General features: G+C 42.2%; 1 protein-coding gene across 3 annotated transcripts in view; it reads left to right on the top strand.

The window, feature by feature from the left end:
• The window catches only part of MRS2 (magnesium transporter MRS2), a 38648-nt gene that overhangs the window by 4927 nt on the left and 6440 nt on the right, over positions 1 to 27281 (top strand). For 2 of the 3 annotated variants that reach the window (XM_045800513.2, XM_045800514.2), the window contains exons 4-11: positions 959 to 1071; positions 8845 to 9018; positions 10866 to 10996; positions 11677 to 11793; positions 13285 to 13437; positions 13668 to 13785; positions 24965 to 25078; positions 25576 to 26424. In XM_045800513.2, coding sequence (XP_045656469.1) covers positions 959 to 1071; positions 8845 to 9018; positions 10866 to 10996; positions 11677 to 11793; positions 13285 to 13437; positions 13668 to 13785; positions 24965 to 25078; positions 25576 to 25686 — 1031 coding nt within the window. In that variant the 3' untranslated portion in view covers positions 25687 to 26424. Of the gene's footprint in view, positions 1 to 958; positions 1072 to 8844; positions 9019 to 10865; positions 10997 to 11676; positions 11794 to 13284; positions 13438 to 13667; positions 13786 to 24964; positions 25079 to 25575; positions 26425 to 27281 lie in introns of those variants that run through there. The other variant, XR_006780159.2, reaches the window with a different exon arrangement.

Genomic DNA, 27281 nt, shown 5'->3' with positions numbered 1-27281 from the left:
AAGGAATTTTTTGAGAGCAGAGGCTGGTGTGCGGCTGGAGCACGTTTTGTTCTTTAGTCTCCCTTTCCACGCCCTGGTTCACATGTGCGTGTCCTGTTCCATATTTACGGCAAACTTACATAATACCACTGACATTGAGGTGGCAGTGGGGGACAGGACAGGAGGGACAGGGCACTAGATGGCACTCTGCAGATGATCGCTCTTAAGGCCAGTTACTTTGTAAAAGGAAGCTAAGCATCCCTTTACTGTCTGACCGCAGATGCAGGCTTGGTTCAGATTGCCCGTGTGCTTCCAGCCCCAGGATCCTGTTCCTGCTATTGCCGAGATCCTGTTGGGAAATTTGGGGTATTTTTTGCCCATTATCCTTCCAATGACTCTTCTACTTAGCGCTCTGTCACAGGAGTGATTGGACACTACAAGTACAGATGCCATCACAACCATTTCTTGAGTTTCTCCATCTGGCGTGCTTTCTTTTAGGTAATGAGGTTAGTTTTCAGGTGGGAGAATCTAGTGAGAAAACTATTTTCTCATTTTGTATTAGTCCAAGAACTGAGAAAATTGAATTCTCTGTTCACAGACTTAAAATACTGAAGATAAAAACATTGGAAATGTAGTTCTGTATAATCTGTATTAAAAAAAGAAAAATGACCCGTCTCTAGAACTAGAAATTGATCCTGTAGGTCTCAGTTGTGTGTGGCTGTGGTTTTTACACTGCCCCCAAGGGACATCTAAATACAGAGAAATTTTATGAAGTATGGATAAGATGTTTCTCGTCTTATTAGAGTTTGACCAAACTTAGTTTGTTTTTGAGGTAAAAGTGGCTATTAAAAAGACACATTTTGGCTTGTTCCTGGTAGTAGAAAATGACGTCGCTGTTGGTGGGAAGGGTGCTCTGATACTAAAGTCTTCCATTCATTGGTGTGGCCCACTCTTTTCATTAAAAGTATCTCTCTTATAGAAAAGAAGAAAACTGACTTACATCAAGAATTAGGTCTTCAGGCCAGAGACCTGAGGTTCCAGCACGCAATGAGCATCACAGCCCGGAACAACAGGGTTATCATGAGAATGGAGGTAAAGGGTTTTGTGTCATCTACATTTCTCACTGGAGTTTGGCCGAAGTTATTTCCTAGCCATCTTGATCAATATCTAAGTTAAAAGCAATTTTGGGGCGCCTGGGTGGTGCAGTCGTTACGCGTCTGCCTTCGGCTCAGGGCGTGATCCCGGCGTTCTGGGATCGAGCCCCACATCGGGCTCCTCCGCTGTGAGCCTGCTTCTTCCTCTCCCACTTCCCCTGCTTGTGTTCCCTCTGTCGCTGGCTGTCTCTCTCTCTCTCTCTGTCAAATAAATAAATAAAATCTTAAAAAAAAAAAAGCAATTTTGTAATGAAATGGCTGTGTGAAACGTAAGCTACTTTACAGTATAACGTGTCATTGTGAATGTAACTCCTCTTTCATGGGTTCTGTACATGAAAGGCATAACTCTGCTCTATTTTATGTAGGAAAACTTATGACTACAGTGTCTGTTCTCACTGCTTGAAATTGGTCTCTAGTTTCTGAAATGATAAGCAAAAGAATCTTGATTTATAATAGACATTTTCGGTTGTATACAGTTCATGTCATTATGGTGTAACTTCAGCGACGAAGAACGTATTCTGGTTCTCCAGATAGACCAGGAATATCCCTTGAAGTTCATAATTTTAACTTAAATTTTTATTTTAACCGAAAGCTTCCTAAAATAAATTGTATCTTCCCCTGCTTACTGAGAGTACACTAAATAAAATTTGACTTTATGTAGTGATTCAGAATAAATTTGAACATAATGTAATTTTGGTAAGCTAAGGTCTAGGGTTCAGAAATAGATGAGATACAGTTCTATGGTATGGGCCCTGCAGTAGACCTCCTTCCCTACTTTTTTTTTAAGATTGAAGATCTTATTTATTTGAGAGAGACAGAGAGTGCAAGCATGAGCAGGAGGAAAGGCAGAGGGAGAAGCAGACTCCCCGCTGAGCGGAGAGCCTGACACGGGGCTTGATCCCAGGACCCTGAGATCATGACCTGAGCGGAAGGCAGAGGCTTAACCAACTGAGCAACTCAGGCACCCCTGAAATCAGTTGTATTTCTATACACTAATTATGAAGCAACAGAAAGAGAAATTAAGAAAACAGTCCCATTTACAATTGTACCATAAATAATAAAATACTTAGGAATAAACTTAACCAAGGATGTGAAAGACATATATTCTGAAAACTATAAAACACTGATGAAAAATTCAAGGTGACACAAAGAAATGGAAAGCTATTCTGTGCTTATGGATTGGGAGGACAAATATTGTTAAAATGTCTATACCACCCAAAGCAATCTACAGATTTAATGCAATCCCTATCAAAATACCAACAGCATTTTTATTAATTTTTTAAGTTTTTTTATTTTTTAATTTTTTTATCCATTTGAGAGCATGAGCAGGGTGGGGGGCAGAGAGAGAAGCAGACTCCCCACTGAGCCTGGAGCCCAACGTGGGCCTTGATCCCAGGATTCCAGGATCCTGACCTGAGCTAAAGGATCCTGACCTGAGCTAAAGGCAGACGCTTAATCGACTGAGCCACCCAGGTGCCCCTAAGTTTTTATTTTAATCACCAGTGCCCATCCTCACAAGTGCCCTCCCTAATCCCCATGACCTTTTCCCCCCATCCCCTACCTACCTCCCCTCTGGTAACTATTAGTTTGTTATAGTTAAGAGTCTGCTTCTTGGTTTGTCTCTCTCTTTTTTTTTTCTTTCCCTTTGCTTTCTTTCTTAAATTCCATTTATGAGTGAAATCATCTGGTATTTGTCTCTCTGACTTATTTTGCTTAGCCTTATACTCTCTAGCTCCATCCATATCTTTGCAAATGGCAAGATTTCATTTTTTTTTTAATGCCTGAATAACATTTCACAATACACATACACCACATCTTCTTTATCCATTCATCAACCAATGGATATTTGGGTCACTTCCATATCTTGGCTGTGTAAATAATGCTGCTGTAAACGTAGGGGTACATGTATCCCTTTGAATCTGTATTTTGTGTTCTTTGGGTAAATACCCGGTAGTGCAATTGCTGGATCGTAGGGTAGCTCTGTTTTTACCTTTTTGAGGAACCTCCCTACTGTTTTCCGCAGTGGCTGTGCCAGTTGGCATTCCCACCAACAGTGCAGGAGGGTTCCTTTGTCTCCATATCATCGACAACACCTGTTGTTTTTTTGTGTTGTTGATTTTAGCCATTCTGTGAGGTGTGAGGTGGTATCTCATCGTAGTTTTGATTTGCATTTCCCTGATAATAAGTGATAGTGAGCATCTTTTCCTCTGTCTGTTGGCCATCTGTATGTCTTCTTTGGAGAAATGCCTGTTCATGTCTTCTGCCCATTTTTAATTGGATTATTTGTTTTTTGGGTGTTGTATCAGCTCTTAATATGTTTTGGACACCATCCCTTTATTGGATATGTCATTTGCAAATATTTTCTTCCATTCCATAGGTTGCCTTTTAGTTTTTTTGAGTGTTTCCTTTGTTGTGCAGAAGCTTTTTATTTTGGTGTAGTCCCAATAGTTTATTTTTGCTTTTGTTTCCTCAGGAGATATGTCTAGAAAAATGTTACTACAGCCAGTGTCAGAGAAGTTACTCCCTGTGTTCTCTTCTAGGATTTTTATGGTTTCAGGTCTCTCATTTAGGTCTTTAATCCATTTTTAATTTATTTCTGTGTATGATGTAAGAAAGTGGTCCAGTTTCATTCTTTTGGATGAGTCTGTACAGTTGTCCCAATAAAGATGCATGGTATGACTTCAGTCTTTGAATTTGTTGAGGCTTGTTTTGTAGCCTAATATATGATCTCTTCTGGAGAATGTTCCACGTACACTCGAAAAAAATGTGTATTCTGCTGCTTTAGGATGGAATGTTCTGCATATGTCTGTTAAATCCATCTGGCCCAGTGTGTTATTCAAAGCCATTGTTTCCTTGTTGATTTTCTGTTTAGATGATCTGTCCTTGATGTGAGTAAGGTGTTAAAGTCCCCTACTATTATTGTATTAGTATCAGTTACTTCCTTTATGTTTGTTATTAACTGTTTTGTGTATTTGGGTGCTCCCATGTTGGGTGCATAAATATTTACAATTGTTAGATCTTCTTGTTGGATTGTCCCTTTTATAATTATATAGTGTTCTTTGTTTTATGTTACAGTCTTTGTTTTAAAGTCTATTTTGTCTGATAAAAGTATTGTTACTCTGGCTTTCTTTTCACTTCCATTTGCATGGTAAATGCTTCTCCATCCCCTCAGTTTCAATCTGCAGGTGTCTAGGTCTAAAATGAGTCTCTTGTAATCAGCAGACAGATTGGTCTTGTTTTTTTTAATCCATTCTGATACCCTGTGTCTTTGATTGGAGTGTTTAGTCCACTTACATTCAAAGTAATTATTGGTAGAAATGTATTTATTTCTTTATTACTTGTTTTGTGGTTGTTTCTCAAGATTTTCTCTGATCCTTTATTGTCTTTCTTTAACGGTTTGCTGGGTTTCTTTAGTGATATACTTGGAGTCCTTTCATACATATAGTTGGTTTCGATTTGTGGTCATCATTACATTTGTGTATAAAATCTACATATTGCAGTCTTATGCAGTTGATGGTCATTTAAGTTTGGAACCATTCTTCCCCCCTTCCCCGCCCCATGTTTTAGGTAAATGGTATCCTGTTTTACATCCTTTCATCTTGTGAGTTCCTTAACGGATTTCTTAAAAGATATATTCATTTTTACTGCTTGTGTTTCTAAACTTCCTACTGTCATTTTTAGTCTTGCCTTTGCATGCCAAGATTCCCCTTTAATATTTCTTGCAGGGCTGGTTTAGTTGTCATGAACTCCTTGAGTTTTTGTTTCTCTGGGAAACTCTCACTTTCCTACTCTGAATGATAGCCTTGCTGGATAAAGCATTTTTGGTTCCAGGTTTTCCCATCCAGAACTTTGAATATATCATGCCACCCCTGTGTCTTGGAAAGTTTTTGCTGAAAAATGTGCTGATATCTTTGTGGGGGTTTCCTTTGTATGTAACCATCATCTTTCTCTTGCTGCTTTTTATATTTTTTTCTTTATCACTATATTTTGCCATATTAATTACAATATATCTTAGTGTGGATATGCCTTAGTGTGGATATGTAGATTTTGTTGGGAGTTCTCTGTGCCTCCTGAATCTGGATATCTGTTTCCTTCCCCAGATTAGGGAAGTTTTCAGCTATTATTTCTTCAACTAAATTCTCTACCCCCTTTTCTCTCTCTCCTGGGACTCCTACAATATGAATGTTATTAAATTTGATAGAGTCACTGAGTTCCATAAGCCTTTTCTCCTGTTGCATAATTCTTTTTCCTCTTTTGTTCAGCTTGATTACATGACTCTGTCTTCTAGGTCATTAATTCATTCCTCTGCTTCTTCCAGCCTGTTCTTCATTCCATCAAGTGAAATGTTTCTCATTTCATTTATTGATCCCTTTATCTCTTTATTATTCCTTATCTCATTAAGGATCTCACTGATGTTCTCCACTCTTTTCTCAAGTCCAGTGAATATCCTCATGATCATTGTTTTAAATTTCCATCAGGCATGTTACTTATATCTGTTTGCTTAGATCTCTGGCTGTGGCATTGTTTGTTCTTTGATTTGGGATAAATTACTCTGTCTTCTCATTTTGTCTAAGTCTTTATACCTATTTCTGTGTGTTAGGAAAGTCTCCTGTTCTTGAAGATAATGGCCTTATGAAAAAGAGGTCCTGTAGTGCCCTGCAATGTAGTGTCCTCTGTTTCCCAGGGCCTTACACTTATGCGAGTATCTCCAGTGTGTGCTGGGAGAGCTATGCTGTTGTGTCCCGACCACTTTATCCTTCAGGTCAGTCATCTCTAGAGGCTCTCTTCGCCTGTAGTGGACAAGTTTGGTCCCTGGCCTGATTGTGGCACATTTTAACTTGGTGTGCTCTGGTCTGCTTGTGAAATGAGAGCTGTTGCTACTGCCATGGAAACCAAGGCCTCGCAAAACTCCTGGGTCAGGAGATGCGGTATGAGCAGGGGTTTGGGCTGGTCTTCTGGGGAAGGGGGCCTGCTGCACTGGGACTGAGACAGGTATGACTGAGACACTATCCATTCCACCAGAGTGTGGGGTGGTGAGACTTGGTGTAAGCAAGTTAGGTAGTGAGGGTTGCTGCTAGGCTGGTTTCTGCAGGTGGCTCTATGTTTATGCTGAGGGGCAGGGGAAGACAATGGTGCTTACCTGTTCCTTTGTTCCTAGAGTGGTTTCTCCATGAGTGCTTCCTCTCTGGGACACATTCCAAGATGAGCAACTAACGTTTCCCTACTGTGTGCCCCACGTGCTCTTCAGATTGCGGTTTCCATGCTGTATGTCCAAGGGCTGTTTGCCCTGCCTTTTCTCCAAGAGCTGCCCCAGTGTCCTCTGTGCTCCAAGCATGTTGACTTTTAAAACTCCAGGCTTTAAGCCCCACTGGTTACATGAACTCATGAAATTCAGGCTTTCCTGCTTTTCAAGCCAGTTGCCTTGGGGATTTGTTTTCCTCATGTGTTCTGTGTGCTTGTTTGTTTCTTGTCCTTCCCCACGACCATGGCTCCCTCCCCACCACAGCAGCCACGATACATTTCTCTCCCAAGTTGCGTCTCCATACTTCCTATCTTCTTTATGGCCTCTCCTCTCCCTTTAGTTGTGGAGTTTGTTCTGCCAGTCATCAGATTGATTTCTGGGTTTTTTGGGGTGGTTTAATAGCTATCTAGTTTTATTGGTGGGAGGAGGCAAGCCTAGTGTTCTACTCCACCACCATCTTTTCCTCCCACCAACAGCACTTTTCACAAAACTAGAACAAATATCCTAAAATTTGTATGGAACCACAAAAGACCCCAAATAGCCAAAGCAGTCTTAGAAAAGCAAAGGTGGAGGCATCACAATCCCAGATTTCAGGATATATTACAAAGCTTTGGTAATCAAAACAGTATGGTAATGGTACAAAAATAGACACATAGATCAGGAATAGAAAACCCAGAAATAAACCCATGTGTATATGATCAGTTAATCTTCGACAAAGGAGGCAAGTATATGAAATGGGAAATAGGCAGTCTCTTCAATAAATGGTGCTGGGAGAACTGGACAGCCTCATCCGAAGAATTAAACTGGACCACTTTTTTACACCATATGCAAAAATGTAAAATGGATTAAGGACCTAAATGTGAGACCTGAAACCATAAAAATCCTAGAAGAGAGCCCAGGCAAAAACAGACTTTTCACTATAAGAGAACAAACTGATGGTCACCAGAGGGGAGGTGGGTGGGGGAGGGGTGAACTAGGTGATGGGGGTTAAGAGCACACTTCTGACGACGAGCGCCGAGGCATGTATAGAGTTGCTGAATCACTACATTGTACACCTGAAACTAATACAACACTGTGTTAAGTAGACTGAAATTAGAATAATTTTTTCTTTTCCCTGATCATTTTTTTAAAAAATTATCTTTTTGATGAAGAGAGAAGTGTGTGATAAAGCAAATTTAGCAGAGTGTTACTTGTACAGTCTAAACGATACGTATATAGGTGTTCACTGTGTAATTTTTCAACTTTTATGTATAAAAATTTTCATATGTTGGGGGAAAATGTGAAAAGTCTCTAATTTTTATATCACTAATACAGTGGCCACAGGCTACTCTTCTAATGTGAAGGATGCTAGTCTTTAAAATAAATTTCTAATTTCTTGGTGCTCTAAATTAGAGTACTAAGGCTATGTTTTATCTTTATAATTTTTTTTTTTTTAAGATTTTATTTATTTATTCGACAGAGATAGAGACAGCCAGCGAGAGAGGGAACACAAGCAGGGGGAGTGGGAGAGGAAGAAGCAGGCTCATAGCGGAGGAGCCCGATGTGGGACTCGATCCCATAACGCCGGGATCACGCCCTGAGCTGAAGGCAGACGCTTAACCGCTGTGCCACCCAGGTGCCCCTATCTTTATAATTTCGAATTAGCTTAATATGTTTTGGTGACAGTTTAAAAAGGCAACTTTCCCATTCCAGCCAAAGTAATCACGATTACACTGAATCTTTTTTTTTTTTTTTTAAAGATTTTATTTATTCGACAGAGAGACAGCCAGCGAGAGAGGGAACACAAGCAGGGGGAGTGGAAGAGGAAGAAGCAGGCTCATAGCGGAGGAGCCTGATGTGGGGCTCGATCCCATAATGCCGGGATCACGCCCTGAGCCGAAGGCAGACGCTTAACCGCTACACCACCCAGGCACCCCTCAATCTTTTTTTTTTTAAGATTTTATTTATTTGACAGCAAGAGAGCACAAGCTGGGGTGGGGCGGGGGGGGGAGCTGCAGACGAGAGGGAGAAGCAGCTTCCCACTGAGCAGGGGTCCTGATGTGGGATGCAGGCCTCGATCCCAGGGTCCTGGGATCGTGACTTGAGCCGAAGGCAGACACTCAACCAACTGAGCTGCCCAGGTACCCCTAAACTAAGTCTTTTCTAAAAGTCTACCAAATACATGACTTAAGAATACCTTATCTTGTTTTCTTTGTTGCCTGTTCTCCTGATTATCCTGGGAGTCTTGATATGTAGCTTAATTCCAGTTGTGTTGAGAGTGAGTTAAAGTACATTTTAGACTTCCTTTCTTTAAAAAATACATCTTTTTTTTTTTCTTTTTATAGTGATTTGGTTTAGGCTTAATCCAGAGATAAAACAGTATTAAGCCCTATTTTATGAATGTTATTCTTTTTCTATGGCTTTACAACTTGCATATTTGCATGTGTATGTGTTTGGGTGTACATATGTATAATTTTTTTCTTTTTACAGTATTTGAAAGCTGTGATAACTCCAGAGTGTCTTCTGATACTAGATTATCGTAATTTAAATTTAGAGCAATGGCTGTTCCGCGAACTCCCTTCACAGTTGGCTGGAGAAGGACAACTTGTCACATACCCTTTACCTTTTGAGTTCAGGGCTATAGAAGCACTCCTACAATATTGGGTAAGCTTGTTTTTATTTAGCTTCTTGAGTTTGTTGTTTTAAAATGCTGTTGAGTAGGAAGACAAATTGGTATTGTTTCAATGGCACCTTCCCTAACCACACCCTCCCTCCAAACAAAAACATCTCTGAGGGCCTGTGTGGAGACCTTACGTAATTCTTAAGCTGTATGATCCCGTCAAATAGATCTGTGGTCTCTAGGTACAGTTTATAGAGTCTCTTTGAGAGACATATTTTGACATTCAGTTAAGCACATTTTAAGTTGGCTGTCCTTTGTATAATTTTGGTAACTGTATTTTAGGGGTGATAATTCAAAATACTTAACATCCTAAATAGGATATAACAGAACATACCAAAAAGTTGTGGCTTTTTTTTTTAAGATTTTATTTATTTGAGAGAGAGAGAGACAGCCAGAGAGAGAGGGAACACAAGCAGGGGGAGCGAGAGAGGAAGCAGCAGGCTCCCAGCGGAGCCCGATATGGGGCTCGATCCCAGAATGCCAGGATCACACCCTGAGCCGAAGGCAGATGCTTAACAACTGAGCCACCCAGGCGCCCCATACCAAAAAGTTTTAAATGTATTCCATTTTATTTTGTAACTAAATTGTGTGTTGTAAAACTGCATACACATGATAAGCATTATAGCTCAGATCCTTCTACTTTCCACATCGCTCTGATTTGGGTGTACAGTCCTTGCAGACGGCTAGGTGATGCTACTGTTTGAGACCTACTTTGACATAGGAAACACGTGTAATTCTTCTAATGATACCCCCATCATGTGGATGGTTACCGGGTGTCTAGGGACCCTGTCAGGCCCTGAGCAATGGTGGTCACTTCCCTCCTGGCCCCACAAATTGTTCATTATCTTTTCTTCCCCCTAGTAGTCAGGGTAGTACTGTTCAGGAGCTGGCTGCGTGCAACAGTTGGTTCTAGGAGCATGCTAACGAGAGTGAGGGAAGGAAGCAGGTAAAGAGGACGTGCAGTGGGTGAGGATCGGATGAACCCGGGACCCTTCTCTTTTGTCTGCCTGCTGTACCGAGGGAGTAGGAGATGGCTGCATTCCCCACTCGCTCAGGTTTGTGAGGCAGGAGCACCAACTAGTACCAGCCGAGGAGATGGTGACTGGTTGGAGCACAGTTACCGAACAGGGAAAATGCAGGGGAGGGAAAGAGGGAAGGTGCAGCCAGTGGTCGGTGAGAGGCTATGTGGACTGAAAAGCTCTCAGGAGCTCACGCTGAGATAAATAGTACACGCTGGCATTTATGCCATTCGTTCGTCTTACTAATTACTGCTTGATTCTGTTATGCTGTCTGCCAGCTGGTATGGAAGTATTTTAACAACGGGTGTAGCTGTATCAGTGCTTTCCTGCTGAATGCCTGAATAATAAGAGTACACTTTTGACTTGACACTGATTTGTTTCTTGAAGTCCCAAGTTATGTTTTTATTTTCAGAAGAATTTTTTTCATAGGAATTTTGAACTGTATTTTGTTTACAAAGAACATGGGGATTGTTTACCAAATGTAAAATGTGTGTTTTAATCATAGAATGGCAGGCTTTATTTTAATCCATCTTGCATTTGTTTCATAATGAATGTTTGTGGGAGAAGACTCTTATGAGAGTTAATTCCCCGTCAACCAGATGCAAGCCTGGTAACATTATGCATGGTTATCTGTTAACCTGGTAGATCTAGATTTTTGAATCATCTGAAATAGGCCAGCAGTGACCATGTTCTGAAACATTAGCAGCCTTCCCAGCTATTACAGGTTTCTGTGTTTAATCAGAGGATTCACTGACCCTGAGTATTCTAAAAAGATTGTTTTGATTCTTATGAAAGGTCATGTTGTTATCTAGATCAGCACTCTTCAGGGGAAGCTTAGCATTCTGCAGCCACTGATCCTTGAGACATTGGAAGCTTTAGTGGATCCCAAACATTCTTCTGTAGACAGAAGCAAACTGCACATCTTACTACAAAATGGCAAAAGGTAAATACGGGTAATTTACCAATTTGGGAGGTAAACAAAAATATCTTTTTTTTTTTTTTTAAGATTTTATTTATTTATTTGACAGAGAGAGAAAGACAGCCAGCGAGAGAGGGAACACAAGCAGGGGGAGTGGGAGAGGAAGAAGCAGGCTCCCAGCTGAGGAGCCTGATGCGGGGCTCGATCCCAGAATGCCGGGATCACGCCCTGAGCCCAAGGCAGACGCTTAATGACTGCGCCACCCAGGTGCCCCTAAACGAAAATATCTTAAGCTTCTTTTTTAGTAGTCCTAATAGAAAATGTATAACATTAATTAAAATACAAAATCAGTGTGATTATTCCCTGTTTTAAAAATACCAGCCAGTTTTGCTAATGGAAATGGTTTTCTCTCTGTGCCTTCAAAGTAGGAGAGTAGCCTAGATGGGAAATTGAGCTTAAAAGGGCACATAGACTAATGGTTATTGAAAAGCAATTTTGCATGAAATGCTGTATCAGGGTCTTCATTTTTGGATGGGAACTGATTATTAACGTGCATGGTAAATATCAAAATTTTTTTTTACAATTTGCTGTTTACCATAAATGTATCAGTGGGTCTACTTGATAAGATACTTTAAAAAGGTACTTTATTTTATAGGGAAATGTGTTTAATGTTATTGATCATTGCTATACAACCACTCTTACAGTCTGTCAGAGTTAGAAACAGATATTAAAATTTTCAAAGAGTCCATTTTGGAGATCTTGGATGAAGAAGAGTTGCTGGAAGAGCTCTGTCTAACAAAGTGGAGTGACCCACAAGTCTTGTAAGTATGGAATCCTGCTTTGTTACTCTTTTGGTAGGATCAGTCTTCTGTCTTCTTCAGGATGGTTCTTCTTAGAGAACTCAACATTTTCTCCAGAATAGAAAGCATAGGCACTTTTTATCCCTAATTGTTTTACTATTTCCCTGTATGTATTGCATCTGATTCTGTTTAATGAGGATATATGGAGTGTTTACTGTGTACACGGGACTGTGCTGGGCTGTGATGAATATAAAAACACCGTTACTTTTATCTTCGAGGGACTGACCTCCGAAGTGGCACAATCTACCTGAGTAACTTAGCCTGGGGAGTACAGTGGAAGAGAGGGAAAGATACTCACATGGGGGCAGGGCGAGGGGGGTAAAGGAAGTTAAGACACTGGCATATATTCTGTAAGTTTGGCCTAATATAAAAATGCTTATCTTAGAAACCTTTTATCTCTTACAGAATTAGAAATTATTTAGTCTTCTTATGCACACTCAAGTTAAATGTTTACTTTTTTTTTTTTTTAATGATTTTATTTGTTTATTTATTTGACAGACAGCCAGTGAGAGAGGGAACACAGCAGGGGGAGTGTGAGAGGAAGAAGCAGGCTCCCAGTGGAGGAGCCTGATGTGGGGCTCGATCCCAGAATGCTGGGATCACGCCCTGAGCCGAAGGCAGACGCCTAATGACTGCGCAACCCAGGCGCCCCTAAATGTTTACTTTTTAAGTACTCAGAATATTTCGGTTTTGTTCTTTTTAGACAAGTATTAGAAATTAGTGGAGACACCTCCGTAATGTGTATAGTTTGCACAATCTGTACAGATTTTTTTAAGCATTTTGGGACATTAGTTATCAATACTAAGGAAAAATTACGATTATAAGGGCTGTTATATAGCAGATAGGTATAGGAGCAGAAACTCAAACACACTTGTAACTCTTGTTTGCTTTGCTTATTAGGCCAATCTGTGTCTAATATATTCTCTGATATAAGTATCTTTCAGAGTCCTTCAGTCCTACTTCCCCTTGGTGGGGGTTGGGTTATAAGTAAAGGGGCACAAAGTGACTACTGACATCATTTAAGAACATCTTTCTTCATATATGAAGATGACATTATGTATCCGCCTTGGAAAGGAAAAGCTTTTTATGTTTGTTTTTAGTTTTGTTTTGCCTTATTTTCACTAATTTGCACTCATCAGCATTTACGCGTCTGGATTTTCCTGTAACTGGTGGTGCATATGTGCATGAAAGCCCCTTGACTTGGGGCCACCGAACCCAGTGAACCCAGCTAGCCTGTAGGCTGGAACATGCGCCCTCGGCTTACTCTGTATAGTGTTTAGCGTCGCTTGACAAAGCCACTCACTGATTGGCCTCAATGACTGTAGTAGAAAAAACAGAGGCCACTTTTTTCATTGATAGTTGAGTCTTAAATATGGATTCAGAAAGTTTTTGGTACCAAATGGGTGATGTGTGTATTGGGGGGATGCTAATTATGTTAACTCTTAATCGAAGTGAAAAGAGCAGTGCTGGAATCGACCATGCAGAAGAGATGGAGTTGCTCTTGGAAAACTACTACCGATTAGCTGAGGATCTTTCCAATGCAACGCGGGAACTCAGGGTACTGATTGATGATTCACAAAGTATCATATTCATCAATCTGGACAGGTAAGAAAGAATCCTATAGAACAAGCAAAGGAATTCTAAAGTGGTAAAGCTTTTAAGGAATTGCCATTTTGGGAGGAGTTACACTATCATTATCATCTATAAATGTTACGTAGAAAGATGTCCTTTCTTAAAGGTGTAGATTTAATTTTTGTGGTCTTTAATAAATGATTTCATGAATTTGCTATGTATAGTTAGTGGGCCCTTCTGATCTAAGCTGTTCTCCTCTCCAGCCACCGTAATGTGATGATGAGGTTGAACCTACAGTTGACCATGGGAACCTTCTCTCTTTCTCTCTTTGGACTAATGGGAGTTGCTTTTGGAATGAATTTGGAATCTTCCCTTGAAGAGGTGAGACTATTATTTCAGTAATCTAGGGATTATTTTTTGTTTCGAAGATCATTTTTTAAAAGGGATCCTAAGGGGCCCCTGGCTGGCTCAGTCGGTGGAACATGCAAGTCTCCATCTTGGGTTGTGGGTTTGAGCCCCACATTGGGAGTAGCGACAGCTTAAAAACAATATCTGAAAAAAAATGGATTTTAAGAGAGTCTTAACATGTATACAGCTCTAGTGAATTAAAATGTATACTCTAATTCATTCAAAATTCAGGCAGTATTTTTAGACCCTGTTGTAACATAAATATAATTGTAGTCGTGGTTACCTCACGTTTCTCAAAAAATGGAACCACACGTGGAAAAGGTTTGACAAAACAGTATTATGCTGTCAAGCAGTGCTCTTGCAGGATCACACTGAAGCTGTGGTGACGCAGGATCACGTGACGAGAGGGTGATCCCGCAGGGTCACGCTGTGAGGCTGCGGTGACGCGGGGTCACGCAGGATCGTGCCACGAGGCGGCGGTAGGCAGGATCGCACAGTGAGGCCGTGCTAAGGAAGGACTCCTTTTCTAATTTTCACGTGCCAGGCATTGGTAGTTTGCTTGCTTTATTTGGTGAGATCACAGCTCTAAAGATGGATGTGTTATCCCTACTTTGTAGATGAGAAAACCGGCTCAGGAAGTTGAAGTGACTTGCTCAAGAGCACAGTGCTATAAAATCACAGTTGTGATCTGAGCCCACGACTTGCATGCTGCGTTTTGCTGCCTTCTCACATTAGTGTAACACTAAGCTGCCGGAGTTCTTCGTATCACTGCAGCCTGGTGTTTTCAGAAATTATCTTACTGTAGGATTTCTAGAAAATAACCTGAATATGCATTCAGCACATTCAGGCTCTATGTCCTCGTTAATCTTTTTTTTTTTAATTTAAATTTATTTTACTTAAATTCGATTAATTAACATATAATGTATTATTAGTTGAAGGTACAGTTCAGTGATTCATCAGTCTTATATAACACCGTATGCTCATTACATCACATGCTTTCCTTAATGCCCATCACCCAGTTACCCCATCCCCCCCACCAGCAACCCTCAGTTTGTTTCCTGTGATTAAGAGTCTCTTGTGGTTTGTCTCCCTCTCTGATTGTCTTATTTATCCTTCCCTTTCCCTATGCTCCTCTGTTTTATTTCTTAAATTCCACACGAGTGAAATCATATGGTATTTGTCTTTCTCTGACTTACTTCTCTAAGCATAATACTCTGTAGCTCCATCCATGTCGTTGCAAATGGCAAGATTTCATTGTTTTGATGACTGAGTAGTATCGCGTTGTATGTTTATACACATGTTTTTTTCCCATTCATCTATCCATTGTGTCCTCATCATCTAGAAGGTCTGTTCTCTGTCTCTTTAGCTTTCATCCTAGTTCAACCCACGTCATCTCTCATCAGGACCACTCTTCACTTCCGAAAAGTCGTCTGTAAAAGAAGCACACGTGGTGGTTACTCTTCTGTGAAACTATTCAGTGGTTTTTAATTGCCCTGGAAATAAACACCCGGCCTGCTTGGGCTGCGGACTTTCCTGGTGTGCGCGCGCACCTCCACGCTGAAGCCAGCCTCGTCCCCAGCGCGGGTGTTGGATCAGTATTTCCTCACAGGCGTGCTTCCTCCTGGCCACAGCTCGCCGCGGCTCCCACCGCTCCTGCCTGGCCAGCTTCTGCCCACCTCTCCTGTCTCACTTCTGTGCCGCTTCTGAGGACAGTCTTTCCTGAGGCTCAGTCAGTGTTAGTCATTTTAATGCTCTTGATAATAAGATGCAAAAGAAAAGTAAATGCAGTATCTTCGTTCATTCATCTTATAAACACATGTTTTGGTGCCTGCTGTATGCTGCACACTGCTTTCGGCCCCGGGGAAGCAGCAGTGAGGGCCTGCCCTTGCGGAGGTTACCTGATCGTAGAGGAGAGAGCGAATAGACATACATGGTATATGTTAGGTGGTAAGTGCCATAAAGAAAAAGCCAGGTGAAAGGATAGAGAATGTTCCCAGGAGGTGAGATAGGGAGCATTTTAGAGATAGGGTGGTCAAGAATGTCTTTCTAAGGAGGTGACACTAGAAAGTGGGAAGGTCTGCAGCAGAGGGGAAAGTTCTAAGCAGAGGGGACCACACACACATAATTACTGGAGTGGGAATGGGCTGCGTTTGTTCAAGGAACCGCAAGGGCGGGGCGGGGGGGGCAGGAGAGGGTGAATCAGGAGGAGAGACGTAGGTGACAAGGTCAAAGGGCAGACAAGTGGGAGATGGTGTTGAATTTGTGGAACGTATTGAGAGTTTGGATTTATGTTAAGTGTGCTAGGCATCTGTTAGGAGTCTTTTAAGCCCAAATGTAAGTGTTAAAAAGTTCAAAAGTAACCAAAAAATCTTGCATAACATAGACCGACCCTTGAAATTCTCCGAAGATAACTTCTAAAGACCTTTGCAGATTCCCCCGCGTGTGGCTACAGAACTCTTTATACTAGTTCCTGTCATTCTCAGATCATTTTTGTTAAGAATCGTGTTTCTGTACGTACACTCTACAAGCTAATTTTTATCCTTTTTTTCATTTTATACTTAAATATTTTCTCATTTAATGCCTATTTAAAAAAAAAAGAAAAGGATTTTTAGAAATTCCTCTCTGATAGTTCCAGAATATGCAGTCCCAGGTGCAGAGCAACCCAGTCACAATGGGAGGTGAGTGGTTCGTGGTCACTACTCGCTCAGTACAGGGTGATTGGCTCCCACAGAACGAGATTGGGATCAGTGCTTCATCAGTACAAATTACATGTCTAGGCTTCCTGAAGAACAGCCCAGCCACGTTTACCAAATCCGCAGATGTCAAGGTCTCTGCTCCTGTGTAGACAGGCTTAGTATTGACAGTGGTCAATCTAGGATAGGAAAAGCTTTTTTACTTTTATTTTAAGATAATTTCAGACTCTTCTAAGGATAGTCAAAAAATTGTCATGGAGCCTTCACCCACATTCTCTTATCCCAGAAGTTGTATCACAGTCCCTGTCTCGTTCTATCTTTATGTGCCGCCTTTTCCCCCTAAAACCACCGGAGAGTAAGCAGCAGATGGGATGCTCCTTTACGTCTAAGTATTTCAGTGTACGCTTCCTAAAAACATGGCCCTTCTCCAGAACCACGGTGCAGACGTAAAACTCAGGAAGCGGACATTGTAGCAGTGCTGGTTTGGTCTGTGGGCCCTCTGCGGATTTTGGCGTTTGTCTCGCTGGTGCTCTTTACTTCAGAGAAGATCTTGACTCACGTGGTGCACGTTGTTGTCCTGTCTCCTTTCATCTAGACCAGTGTTTCAGTCCTTGTCTTTCATGGCCATGACATTCACAAAGCGTACAGATTTGTAATTCGACCCTTCATACCTTCTCTTCATTACCAGATGTGTCAGCGTGTTCTCACGTTAGTGCCATCAGGAGCCGCGTGAGGTGTGTCTGTCCCATCACTGGTGGTAGGAACTTTGACCATTTGGTTAGGGTGGTGTCTGCCAGCTTGCTCTGCTGTAAGTTACTCTCTTTCTCTGTGGACCGAAGTATCTTGTAGGGAGATACTTTGAGACTGTGTAAAAATCCTGTTACTCATCAAATTTTCACCTGCTAGTTTTCACATGCATCAGTTGATCCAAAATTAATTCATGCCTGAATCAAGTATTACTATGACGGTTACCAAATGGTGATTTTTTTTTTAATTAGGTTTTTATTTTAATTCCAGTTAACATACACCGTGATGTTGGTTTCGGTGTACAACACACTTTGCTCATTTGTTTGGTTTCTTAAATTGCACATATGTGTGAAATCATCTGGTATCTGTCTTTCTCTGACTGACTGACTGTGCTTAGCGTTATCCTCCAGCTACATCCATGGCTTTGTAGACGGCAAGATTTCATGCTTTTTTATGGCTGAATAATATTCTGTTGTATGTGTCTACACACACACACACACACACACACACACACACTTTATCCATTCCTCAGTCCATGGACGTTTGGGCTGCTTCCATATCTTGGCTATCGTAAATAATGTTGCTATAAATACCAACACAGGGGTGCCTGTATCCTCTGAATTACTGTGCTTGTATTCTCTGGATAGATGCCTAGTAGTGTGATTCCTGATCATAGGGTAGTTCTATTTTTACCTTTTTGAGGAACCTCCATACTGTTTTCCACAGTGGCTGCACCAGTTTGCATTCCCACCAAGAGTGCACAAAGTTTCCTTGTTCTCCGCATCCTCGCCAACACTGGTTGTTTCCTGTACTGTGGTTTTAGCCGTTTTGATCAGCGTGAGGTGATCCCTCATTGTAGTTTTGTTTTGCATTTCCCTGATGGTAGGTGATGATGAGCATCTTTTCATGAATTTGTTGGCCATCTGGACGTCTTCATTCGATAAATGTCTGTTCATGTCTTCTCATTTTTTAAAAATCATTTATTTATTTATTTATTTTTAAAAAAGATTTTATTTATTTATTTGACAGAGAGACAGCCAGCGAGAGAGGGAACACAAGCAGGGGGAGTGGGAGAGGAAGAAGCAGGTTCATAGCAGAGGAGCCTGATGTGGGGCTCGATCCCAGAACGCCGGGATCACGCCCTGAGCGGAAGGCAGACGCTCAACCGCTGTGCCACCCAGGCGCCCCATGTCTTCTCATTTTTTAATTGCATTATTTGGGTTTAGGTGTTGATTTATATTCATGTATTTTGGATACTAGCCCATTTATCGGATATGTCATTGGCAAATATTTTCTCCCATTCTTTAGGTTGCCTTTTAGTTTTGTTCATTGTTTCTTTCGCTGTGCAGAAGCTTTTTTGTTTTGATGTAGTCCCAGTAATTAATTTTTGCTTTTGTTTCCCTGCCTCAGGAGGCACATGTAGAAAGAAGTTGCTGTGGCTGATGTCAAAGAAGTTACCACTTGTGTTCTCTTCTAGGATTTTTATGATTTCAGGTCTCACACTTGGGTCTTCGATCCAGTTCGAATTTATTTCTGTGTACGGTGTGAGAAAGTGGTCCAGTTCCTTCCTTTGCATGTTGTTGTGGAGTTGTCCCAAATCATTTGTTTGAAGAGACTCTATTTTTCCCTTGGATATTCTTGTCTCCTTTGTTGAAGATTAGCTGACCATATAATTAATTGTGGGTTTATTTCTGGGTTTTCTTTGTGTTCCATTGATCTGTGTGTGTTTTTGTGCCAGTACCATACTGTCTTAATGACTACAGCTTTGTAATATAACTTGAAGTCCAGAATTGTGATGCCTCCAGCTTTGGTTTTCTTTTTCAGCGTTCCTTTGGCTATTTGGGATCTTTTGTGGTTCCATACAAATTTTAGGATTGTTTGTTCTAGCTCTGTGAAAAATGCTGTTGGCATTTTGATAAGGATTGTGTTCTATGTGTAGATTATTTTGGGTAGTTGAGACATTTTAACAATATTTGTTTCTCTAGTCTATGAGCATGGAATGTCTTTCCATTTCTTTGTGTTGTCTTTAATTTCTGTCATCATTGTTTATTGTTTTCAGAATATGGGTCTTTCACCTCTTTGGTTAGGTTTATTCCTAGGTATCTTATTATTTGGGGTGCCGTTGTAAATGGGATTTTTTTTCTCTTTTTGCTGCTGCTTCATTGGTGTATAGAAATGCAACAGATTTCTGTACATTGATTTTGTATCCTCCAACTTTACTAATTCATGTATCAGTTCTAGCAGTTTTTTATGTAGTCTTTAGGGTTTTCTTTTTTCTTTTTTTTTTTTAAAGGTTTTATTTATTTATTTTATTCGACAGAGATAGAGACAGCCAGCGAGAGAGGGAACACAAGCAGGGGGAGTGGGAGAGGAAGAAGCAGGCTCCCAGCAGAGGAGCCTGATGTGGGGCTCAAACCCAGGACCCCGGGATCACGCCCTGAGCCGAAGGCAGACGCTTAACCGCTGTGCCCCCCAGGCGCCCCGGCTTTAGGGTTTTCTATCTATAGCATCATGTCATCTGCAGATAGTGAAAATTTCACTTCTTCCTTACCAATTTAGATGTCTTTATTTCTTTTTGTTGTCTGATTTCTGTGGCGAGGACTTCCAGTGTTGTGTTGAATAAAGGTGATAAGAGTGGACATCCTTCTCTTGTCCTGATCTTAAGGGAGAAGCTTTGTTTCTTGAGTATGATGTTTGCTGTGGGTTTTTCATATGTGGCCTTTATTATATTGAGGTATATTCCCTCTAAACCTACTTTGTGGAGGGTTTTTGCCATAAATGGATTTTGTACTTTGTCATATGCTTTTTCTGCATCTATTGAAGTGATCATAGGGTTTTTATCCTTTCTCTGATTGATGTGACGTATCATGTTGATTGATTTGCGTATATGGAACCGCCGTGGCAGCCCATGAATACCTCCCGCTTGATTGTGGTGAATGATTGTTTAATGTATTGTTGGATCTGATGTGCTAGTATTTTGTTGAGGATTTTTGTATCTGTGTTCATCAGAGATGTTGGCCTGTAGTTCTCTTTTTTGTAAAAGTGTCTTTATCTGGTTTTGGTATCTGGGTAATGCTGGCCTCAGAGAATGAGTTTATAAGTTTTCCTTTCTCCCCCTTTTTTTTTTTTTTAAATAGTTTGAGGGGAATGGAAAATAATTTTTCTTTAAATGTTTGGTAGAATTCACCTGTGAAGCCGTCTGGTCCTGGACTTTTATTTGTTGGGAGTTTTTTGATGACTGATATAATATCATTGCTGATAGTTGGTCTGTTCAAATTTCCTATTTCTTCCTGATTCAGTTTTGGGAGGTTATATATTTTTAGAAACTTACTCATTTCTTCTGTGTTATCCAATTTTTTGGCATGTAATTTTCTATAATATTCTCTTACAATCCTTTGTATTTCTGTGTTGGTGGTTATTATTTTCTGTTTCATTTCTGGTTTTGTTTGAGTCTCCTCTTTTTTTCTTTTTGATGAGTCTGACTAAAGGCTTACCAGCTTGTTATATTTTCTTGTTGGGTGGTCCCCTTTATTATTCTAATGTCCTTCTTTGTCTCGTTACAGTCTTTGTTTTAAAGTCTGTTTTTTCCAATACAAATATTGCTACCCTAGCTTTCCTTTCACACCCATGTGCATGATAAATGCCTCTCTGTCCTTTCACCTTCCATCTGCAGGTGTCCTTGGATCTGAGATGAATCTCTTGTAGGCAGCGTGTGAGATGGGTCTTGTGTTGTTAGCCATTCTGTCACCCTCTGTTTTTTGATTGGGGCATTTGGTCCATTTACACTCATAGTAATTGTTGATAGGTTTGTACTTTTTGCCATTTTGTTGCTTCTTTAATGGTTGTTGCTGTAGTTCGTGTTCTTTTCTTCCCTTGCTCTCTTCTCTCATGATTAGTTGGCTTTCTGTAGTGTTATACTTGGATTCCTTTTTATTATTATTTTTTTATTTTTTGCATATCTGTTACTGGTTTTTGGTTTGTGGTTACCACTTAACATCTTCTGCATATAGCGGTCTGTATTGAGCTGGTGGTTACCTAAGTTTGAACCCATTCTTTACTTCTCCCCCACTCCGTGTTTTAGGTGTCATACTTCACATCCTTTTACTGTGAGTGCTTTGACTTTTACAGGTGTACTTATTTCTACTGCTTTTGTGTTTCCTACTTTTCATACTCTCACTTATGGTCTCTCCTTTCCACTCAAAGAGTCCCTTTAACATTTCTTCTAAGGCTGGTTTAGTGGTGATGAATTCCTTCTATTTGTTTCTCTGAGAAACTCTTTCTCTCTCTTATTCTGAATGACAGCCCTGTGGTCAGAGTGTTCCTGGCTGCAGATTTTTCCCTTTCAGCCCTTTGAATTTATCATGCTACTCCCTTCTTGTCTGTAGTTCTGCTGAGAAATTAGCTGATAGCCTTATGGGGTTTCCTTTGTATTTAACTTTTTTCTTTTGCTACTTTTGAAATCCTCTATCACGACTTTTTGCCATTTTAATTAGTAGGTGTCTTTTTTTAAAGATTGTATTTATTTGAGAGAGAGCGAGCATGAGTGGGGTGGGTGGGTTGCGGGCAGAAGGAGAGGGAGAAGCCGACCCCGTGCTGAGCCGGGAGCCTGACATGGGGCTTCATCCCAGGACCCTGGGATCATGACCTGAGCCAAAGGCAGACGCTTCACTGAGCTCCCAGGCGCCCCCATTACTGTGTGTCTTGGTGTGGACCTCCTGGGTTGATTTTTGTTGGCTGCTCTCTGTGCCTCCTGGATCTGGATTTCTGTTTCCTTTCCCAGATTCTAGAAGTTTTCAGCTATTATTTCTTCACATAGATTTGCTACCCGCTTTTCTCCTTCTGGGATCCCTATAATGCCAGTGTCATTACGCTTGATGGAGCCACTGAGTTCCCCAAGTCTGTTCTTGTTTTGCATATTTTTTTTTCTCTCACCTGCTCAACTTTACTTTCCATGACCTTGTCCTCCAGGTTGTTGATCTGTTCTGCTTCCTCTAGTCTCCTAGTTGTTCCATCTAGTATATTTTTAATTTCATTTATTGTGCTCTTCATCTCTGAGTGGTTTTTTCTTACCTTCTTGTTAAGGGCCTCCCTGATGTCCTCCACTTTTAAGTCCAGTGAGTATATGGTCATTACTTTAAATTCTCCATCAGGCACATGGCTTATCTCCATTTCACTTGGGTCTCTTGCTGTGGATTTCTCCTGTTCTTTCATTTGGGACCTATTCCTTTGTCTCATTTTGTCGGCCTCCCGGTGTCTGTTTCTGTGTTAGGAAAGTCATCTGTGTCTCTAGCTCTCGAAGGTGGTGGCCTCATGAGGAAGAGTCCTGTGTGCTTGCAGTGCGAGGTCCGCTGTGCACCAGAACCCGGGGCTTCAGAGCTGTTCTCTCTGGGTGTTGTGAGCACGCCGCCGCGTGGCTAGGCCACGTTTGCCTGCAGTCCGGGGGTCTGCATGGGCTCTTCTGCCTCCTGCGGGCCGTGTTTGCTCCCTTTGGTGGTGTTGGGTCAGTTTGGGGCCACCTCGGGCTGGAGCTGGGTCAGACCAGGCGTTTGCCAGAGCTGCAGTAGCGCCAAATTGCAGGATGCTTCCCCTGCACTGTCCCCCGAGAAGCTTTCATGGCTGGGCAGGGCCTGCAGTTTGACCAGCTGTCTGCCCTCAGCCCACTTTTGGGGCCACATTCAGTGTGTATGGTCGGCTTCCCCTCTCACTGGGCAGGAGGTGCTTTGGAGTGCGGCTGGTCCCTATAGGGTCAACGTGCACGGTGCCAGTCTGGGGGTGCTGCTTTTGATGGGCTCCTGTTTTGGAGGGGGCAGATGCAACCCCCGCCCCCAGGTGTGGGAGGCTCAGTGTTAGCAAGGTTTGTGTGGGTCTTCTCGGGGAGGGGACCCACAGTGCTGGGACTGAGGCAGGCCTGGGTGGAGGGTGCGGACGGGAAGCTTAGGGCTGGGAGGTTGGGTGCAGTATAACCAAGTTAGTGAGTGTTGGGCTGGTTCCCCGAGGCAGCTGCGTGTTTGGGGGGGGGGGGTGGCAGTGGAGAGCACCTGCAGGTCCTTTGTTCCCGGAGGAGTCTCCCAGGATCTCTGTTTCTGTAGAACACTCCCTGAGATTAGCAAAAGACTCTCCCGCTGTATGGCCCAGGTGTTTTTCAAACGGTTGCTTCTAAGCTGTATCTCCCCAGGCTGTGAGTTGTGTTGTCTCTTTAATGGTGGCGACTCAGTTTCCTCTCACCCTCTCTACTCTCCCAAAGTTGAGCCTGCTGATTTTTAAAATTCCAGGTTTTAAATCCTGCTGATTGTAAAAACTCACAGAACTCAGCCCCTCTAGTTTTCAAAGCCAAATGTTACGGATAAGTCGTCTTCCCGTGTGGGCTGCCCAGTACGATAGTCTGTTTCTCTCCCTTCTCTGTGCTGGCAGGTTCTTTCCTCCTGCCCGCCCTCTTTGATGTGGCCCCTTCTCCCACTTACTTGTGGAGTCTGTTCTGCCAGCGTCAGGTCGTTCTGTGGCTTATTTACACTGATGTGAGTGTTGTCCAGCTGTACCTGTGGGACGAGCTGCGCTTCGGGTCTTCCTGCTGCGCCATCTTCCTACACTTCCGGTGTGTGTTTGGGATTTCAAGCTTGGTTGGAACTTACCTCTCTAGGGGATCACATTTTGGCATTCTCAGATTTTTATTCATAGGTGGAGTATAGAAGCAGTCTACAGCAAAGACAGTAGTAATCTATTGTTCTAAATTTCACTTAACATAATTTTTACTTGATAAACTAGGCCCTCTTTTTGTATAACTAGAATTGTGTCCACCAAAAATAATTTAACTCGTGTTAGCACTTGTCTTCCTGATATACGTCTAAGTTCATGTTCCAAAGAGAGGGGTTTCTCCTTCGTATGTGGTGTGCATTTCCACCGGTGAGAGCTGATCATTTGTGTGACACGCCACCTTGGGGCAGCGGAGCGTCCCTCTCTGGAGCTACCCAGGCTGTGGTTGACAGCCAGTTAGTGGCATAGCCGTAGATGGGTTCCCTTTCCCGGGTGGGGTGGGGGGGGTCTGTGGTTCCATCATGGACACGTGAATGTTTCACTGCCAGAATAGCACAAGCTTGAACATGACAGGAAGAATGTTTACTGTAAGTCACAGGTTCCCAAACTTCCTTAGTTCGTGATGCATTTAGTGTCTAGTGTCTTAGTAATTTTTTTGTAGAATTACTAGACCAGAAGTTTCTTTTATGACATACTTTCTGTGATGTTACCTAACAAGTTGTTTATGAAGTAGCTAGGTCTATTCTGCAGATGCCGTTGTGTTTTCCTTGAAAACTTAAAATACTCTGGGGTGCTGTGATACCCAGGACACTTCAGCTCGCTGCTCAGGATCTGTGGCTATAAGCAAAAAATTTAAATTCAGTCCTGTGTCCTCTGTGATTCTAACTATTAAAATTTGTATATGTGTAAACAAAGACTGGGAGGAAACACAAAGTAAAAGTGGTTATGTTTGGCTTATAGACGATTTTTAAATATTGAAGCCCTTTTACGTCGCGTTTCCTTTCTGATTTATTCTCTGATTCTCTGGGTGCTATAGACGCTTGTTCTTTGGTCCTTTGTGTAGGGAAGAGCTGTACAAACAATAGAAGGCTTCTTTAAGCTCTGGGGCAATAATAGTTCGGGAATTTTCCTGCTAAGGAACCTGACCTTTTGTGATTGAAATGAACTGTGTTCTCTTTCAGGACCACAGAGTGTTTTGGCTGATCACAGGAATTATGTTTATGGGAAGTGGCCTCATCTGGAGGCGTCTGCTGTCATTCCTGGGACGACAGCTAGAAGCTCCTTTGCCTCCCGTGGTATGAAGGGTCTGGGTTGCAGCGGGGTAGCCGGGGTCACGGGCCGGTGCTGCAGGCACACCGCCTGGGCGGGGGTCGCCACAGGCTTTGTGACCTGGAGCAAGTCATTGCATTTCTCTAAGGCTGTTTCCGCATCTATCAGGGAGATCGGCAGCACGCTACGGATGCACTGGTCGCTAGGGCAGCGCCTGGCGTGGCGAGCGGCTGAGTGCGGCGTGCAGAATACAGCGCTCCGGACGGCTGTGTTCACACGGGCGCTGGCAGCTCGGCTGCGGCCGTCGTCATTACCAGATTGAAATGTAGAAAATGTAGTGTTCTCATGGAGATAAAAAGTTTACCCTTTTTCTTACCTTTCTACGAGTTTACACCAGGAGCGAATACTTAGGGCACCAACACAGGGCTTGCAGTCCTCCCTCTGCTGGGCACCTCCCCTTTGACTCGGCATTTCTCTTGAGACAGACCCAAACTAAAATGATGAATTTTCCTGCTTTATTTAGATGGCCTCTTTACCCAAGAAGTCCCTTCCGGCAGACAGAAGGCTGGAATTGAAGCACAGCTTCCGGCCGGATGGACTCGGATCGGGCAGGAGTGTCCTGACCAACCGTTAGCGACCTCAGCACAGGAGAGCCTGCGTCACTCCTCACGGCGGTCACGGGGAACGTCGGGTACTCTTTCAGTACGTTCTTTTATAGAGTCAGAGACTTGGAAAAAATGACTAAAATTATAATGTCTGATGGTAAAGATACCGTGGCACTCCATAGTGCTAGAACTTAACTGCATTTTCAGAATTGAGGAAAGAAGCAAATATGTGCTTTGTAAAAGGCCAAAATTCTATTTCCCACAATCTTAAAATGTTTTTATAGACATGATGTGAGAATAGACTGCTGTATAGAGTTTCTGATTTGTACGTCTCAGGCCAAGCAAAGCCTGAAAACTTGACAAGCCCACAGTGACGAGATCAGGTAGCAGTAGTTCTTAGTAAGGGGATCGTGGTCTTGGCAACTTCCTGACTCTTAGGTAACTGGAAAGGCAGGAAAATACATATTAACATTAAAACAAACTCTGAAAGTTTGTGCTTTAAACCAATCTTTAACGTACCTTATTTTCTCGTATTTGTCCCCCTTTTATATAAGGCAAATAAAAAGGAAATGATTTAATATCAGCTTAAATGGATTCCAGTTAATCAGGATTTTATTCTGCTGACCCCTGAAACTATTCTTCTCTGCTTGGCTATCATGGAAGCCTTTGGAAGTAATGTTGGAAGAAACTATTTCCATTCTGTTCCTGTTGTACAGCTCTTAGGTCATTCCCTGACTTTGGAGTAGATGGAGGTGTCCCCTCAACCACCCCCACCCCCCGAAAAAGAACGTGTAGCCCAGTTAATGTGTATGCCTACACCTTGGAGCTTGACAGATGGGCTTCCTAAAACCAGAGGGTAGATAACTTCAGAGTGTCCAGAGCAGCTCTTCTGCAAGTGTAAGAGTAGTGAAATCAATATGCTGATAACGTTGGGGTTCCCTGATGTCATATGAGGAAGTTTAGGAGTCCATTTGCCAAGGGGTTTGGTGATGGGAATAAAAATGCTATTCTAATAAATAGCTGATTTGAGAGAAGACAGAGTTGTAAGTGGTTTTCCCTACTCCCCTGTGTGGTTGTAAGAAGCCACTAGAAGCTGGAGGATACGATGGCCCAGGCTGGGTTGGTCTCAGCACTGAGTGGCCCACTGGGCACCTCCCTGTGGGTCAGGGGCACGCGTTGGGGTGTCAGAGTGTGGATATACTAACTCTCTAGCGTCATAAATGTGTGTGAGGACTTTGATGATCTTTCGATTTCATGGGACACTCTGTCACCTCAGCACTGCTGCTGTTCATGACCTTCCGGTATCACTATGCATAGGTTATAAATGTTACTTCACTGTGACGTGGGAAGAACTGAAAGCCCAAAGGGCTTGATTGATTTGACTCTGATCAGGCACAGAATAGAATTTTGGCCTTTTTCCTTTTGGTGTGACTTAGTGGACTTGGGTAAAATTTTTTTTCAGGAGTCATGTTTCCTCAATAAAAGGGAAATGCAACTACCTCTTAAGGGTACAGAAGAGAAGTTACTGGTGGTTTATGAAGTTCTTGAAGGTGGTTCGATCAAGTAGGATTTCAACGTCAACTTGCTCTGCTTTGCGGATAGCAGGATACTGCTTCTCACCCAA

Source organism: Ursus americanus, chromosome 32, assembly GCF_024610735.1.
Source record: "Ursus americanus isolate L20-20 chromosome 32, mUrsAme1.1.p, whole genome shotgun sequence".
NCBI classification, from domain to species: Eukaryota; Metazoa; Chordata; class Mammalia; order Carnivora; family Ursidae; genus Ursus; species Ursus americanus.
The sequence above is the reverse complement of the archived record's forward strand: the minus strand, read 5'-3'. Positions and strand labels throughout refer to the sequence as shown.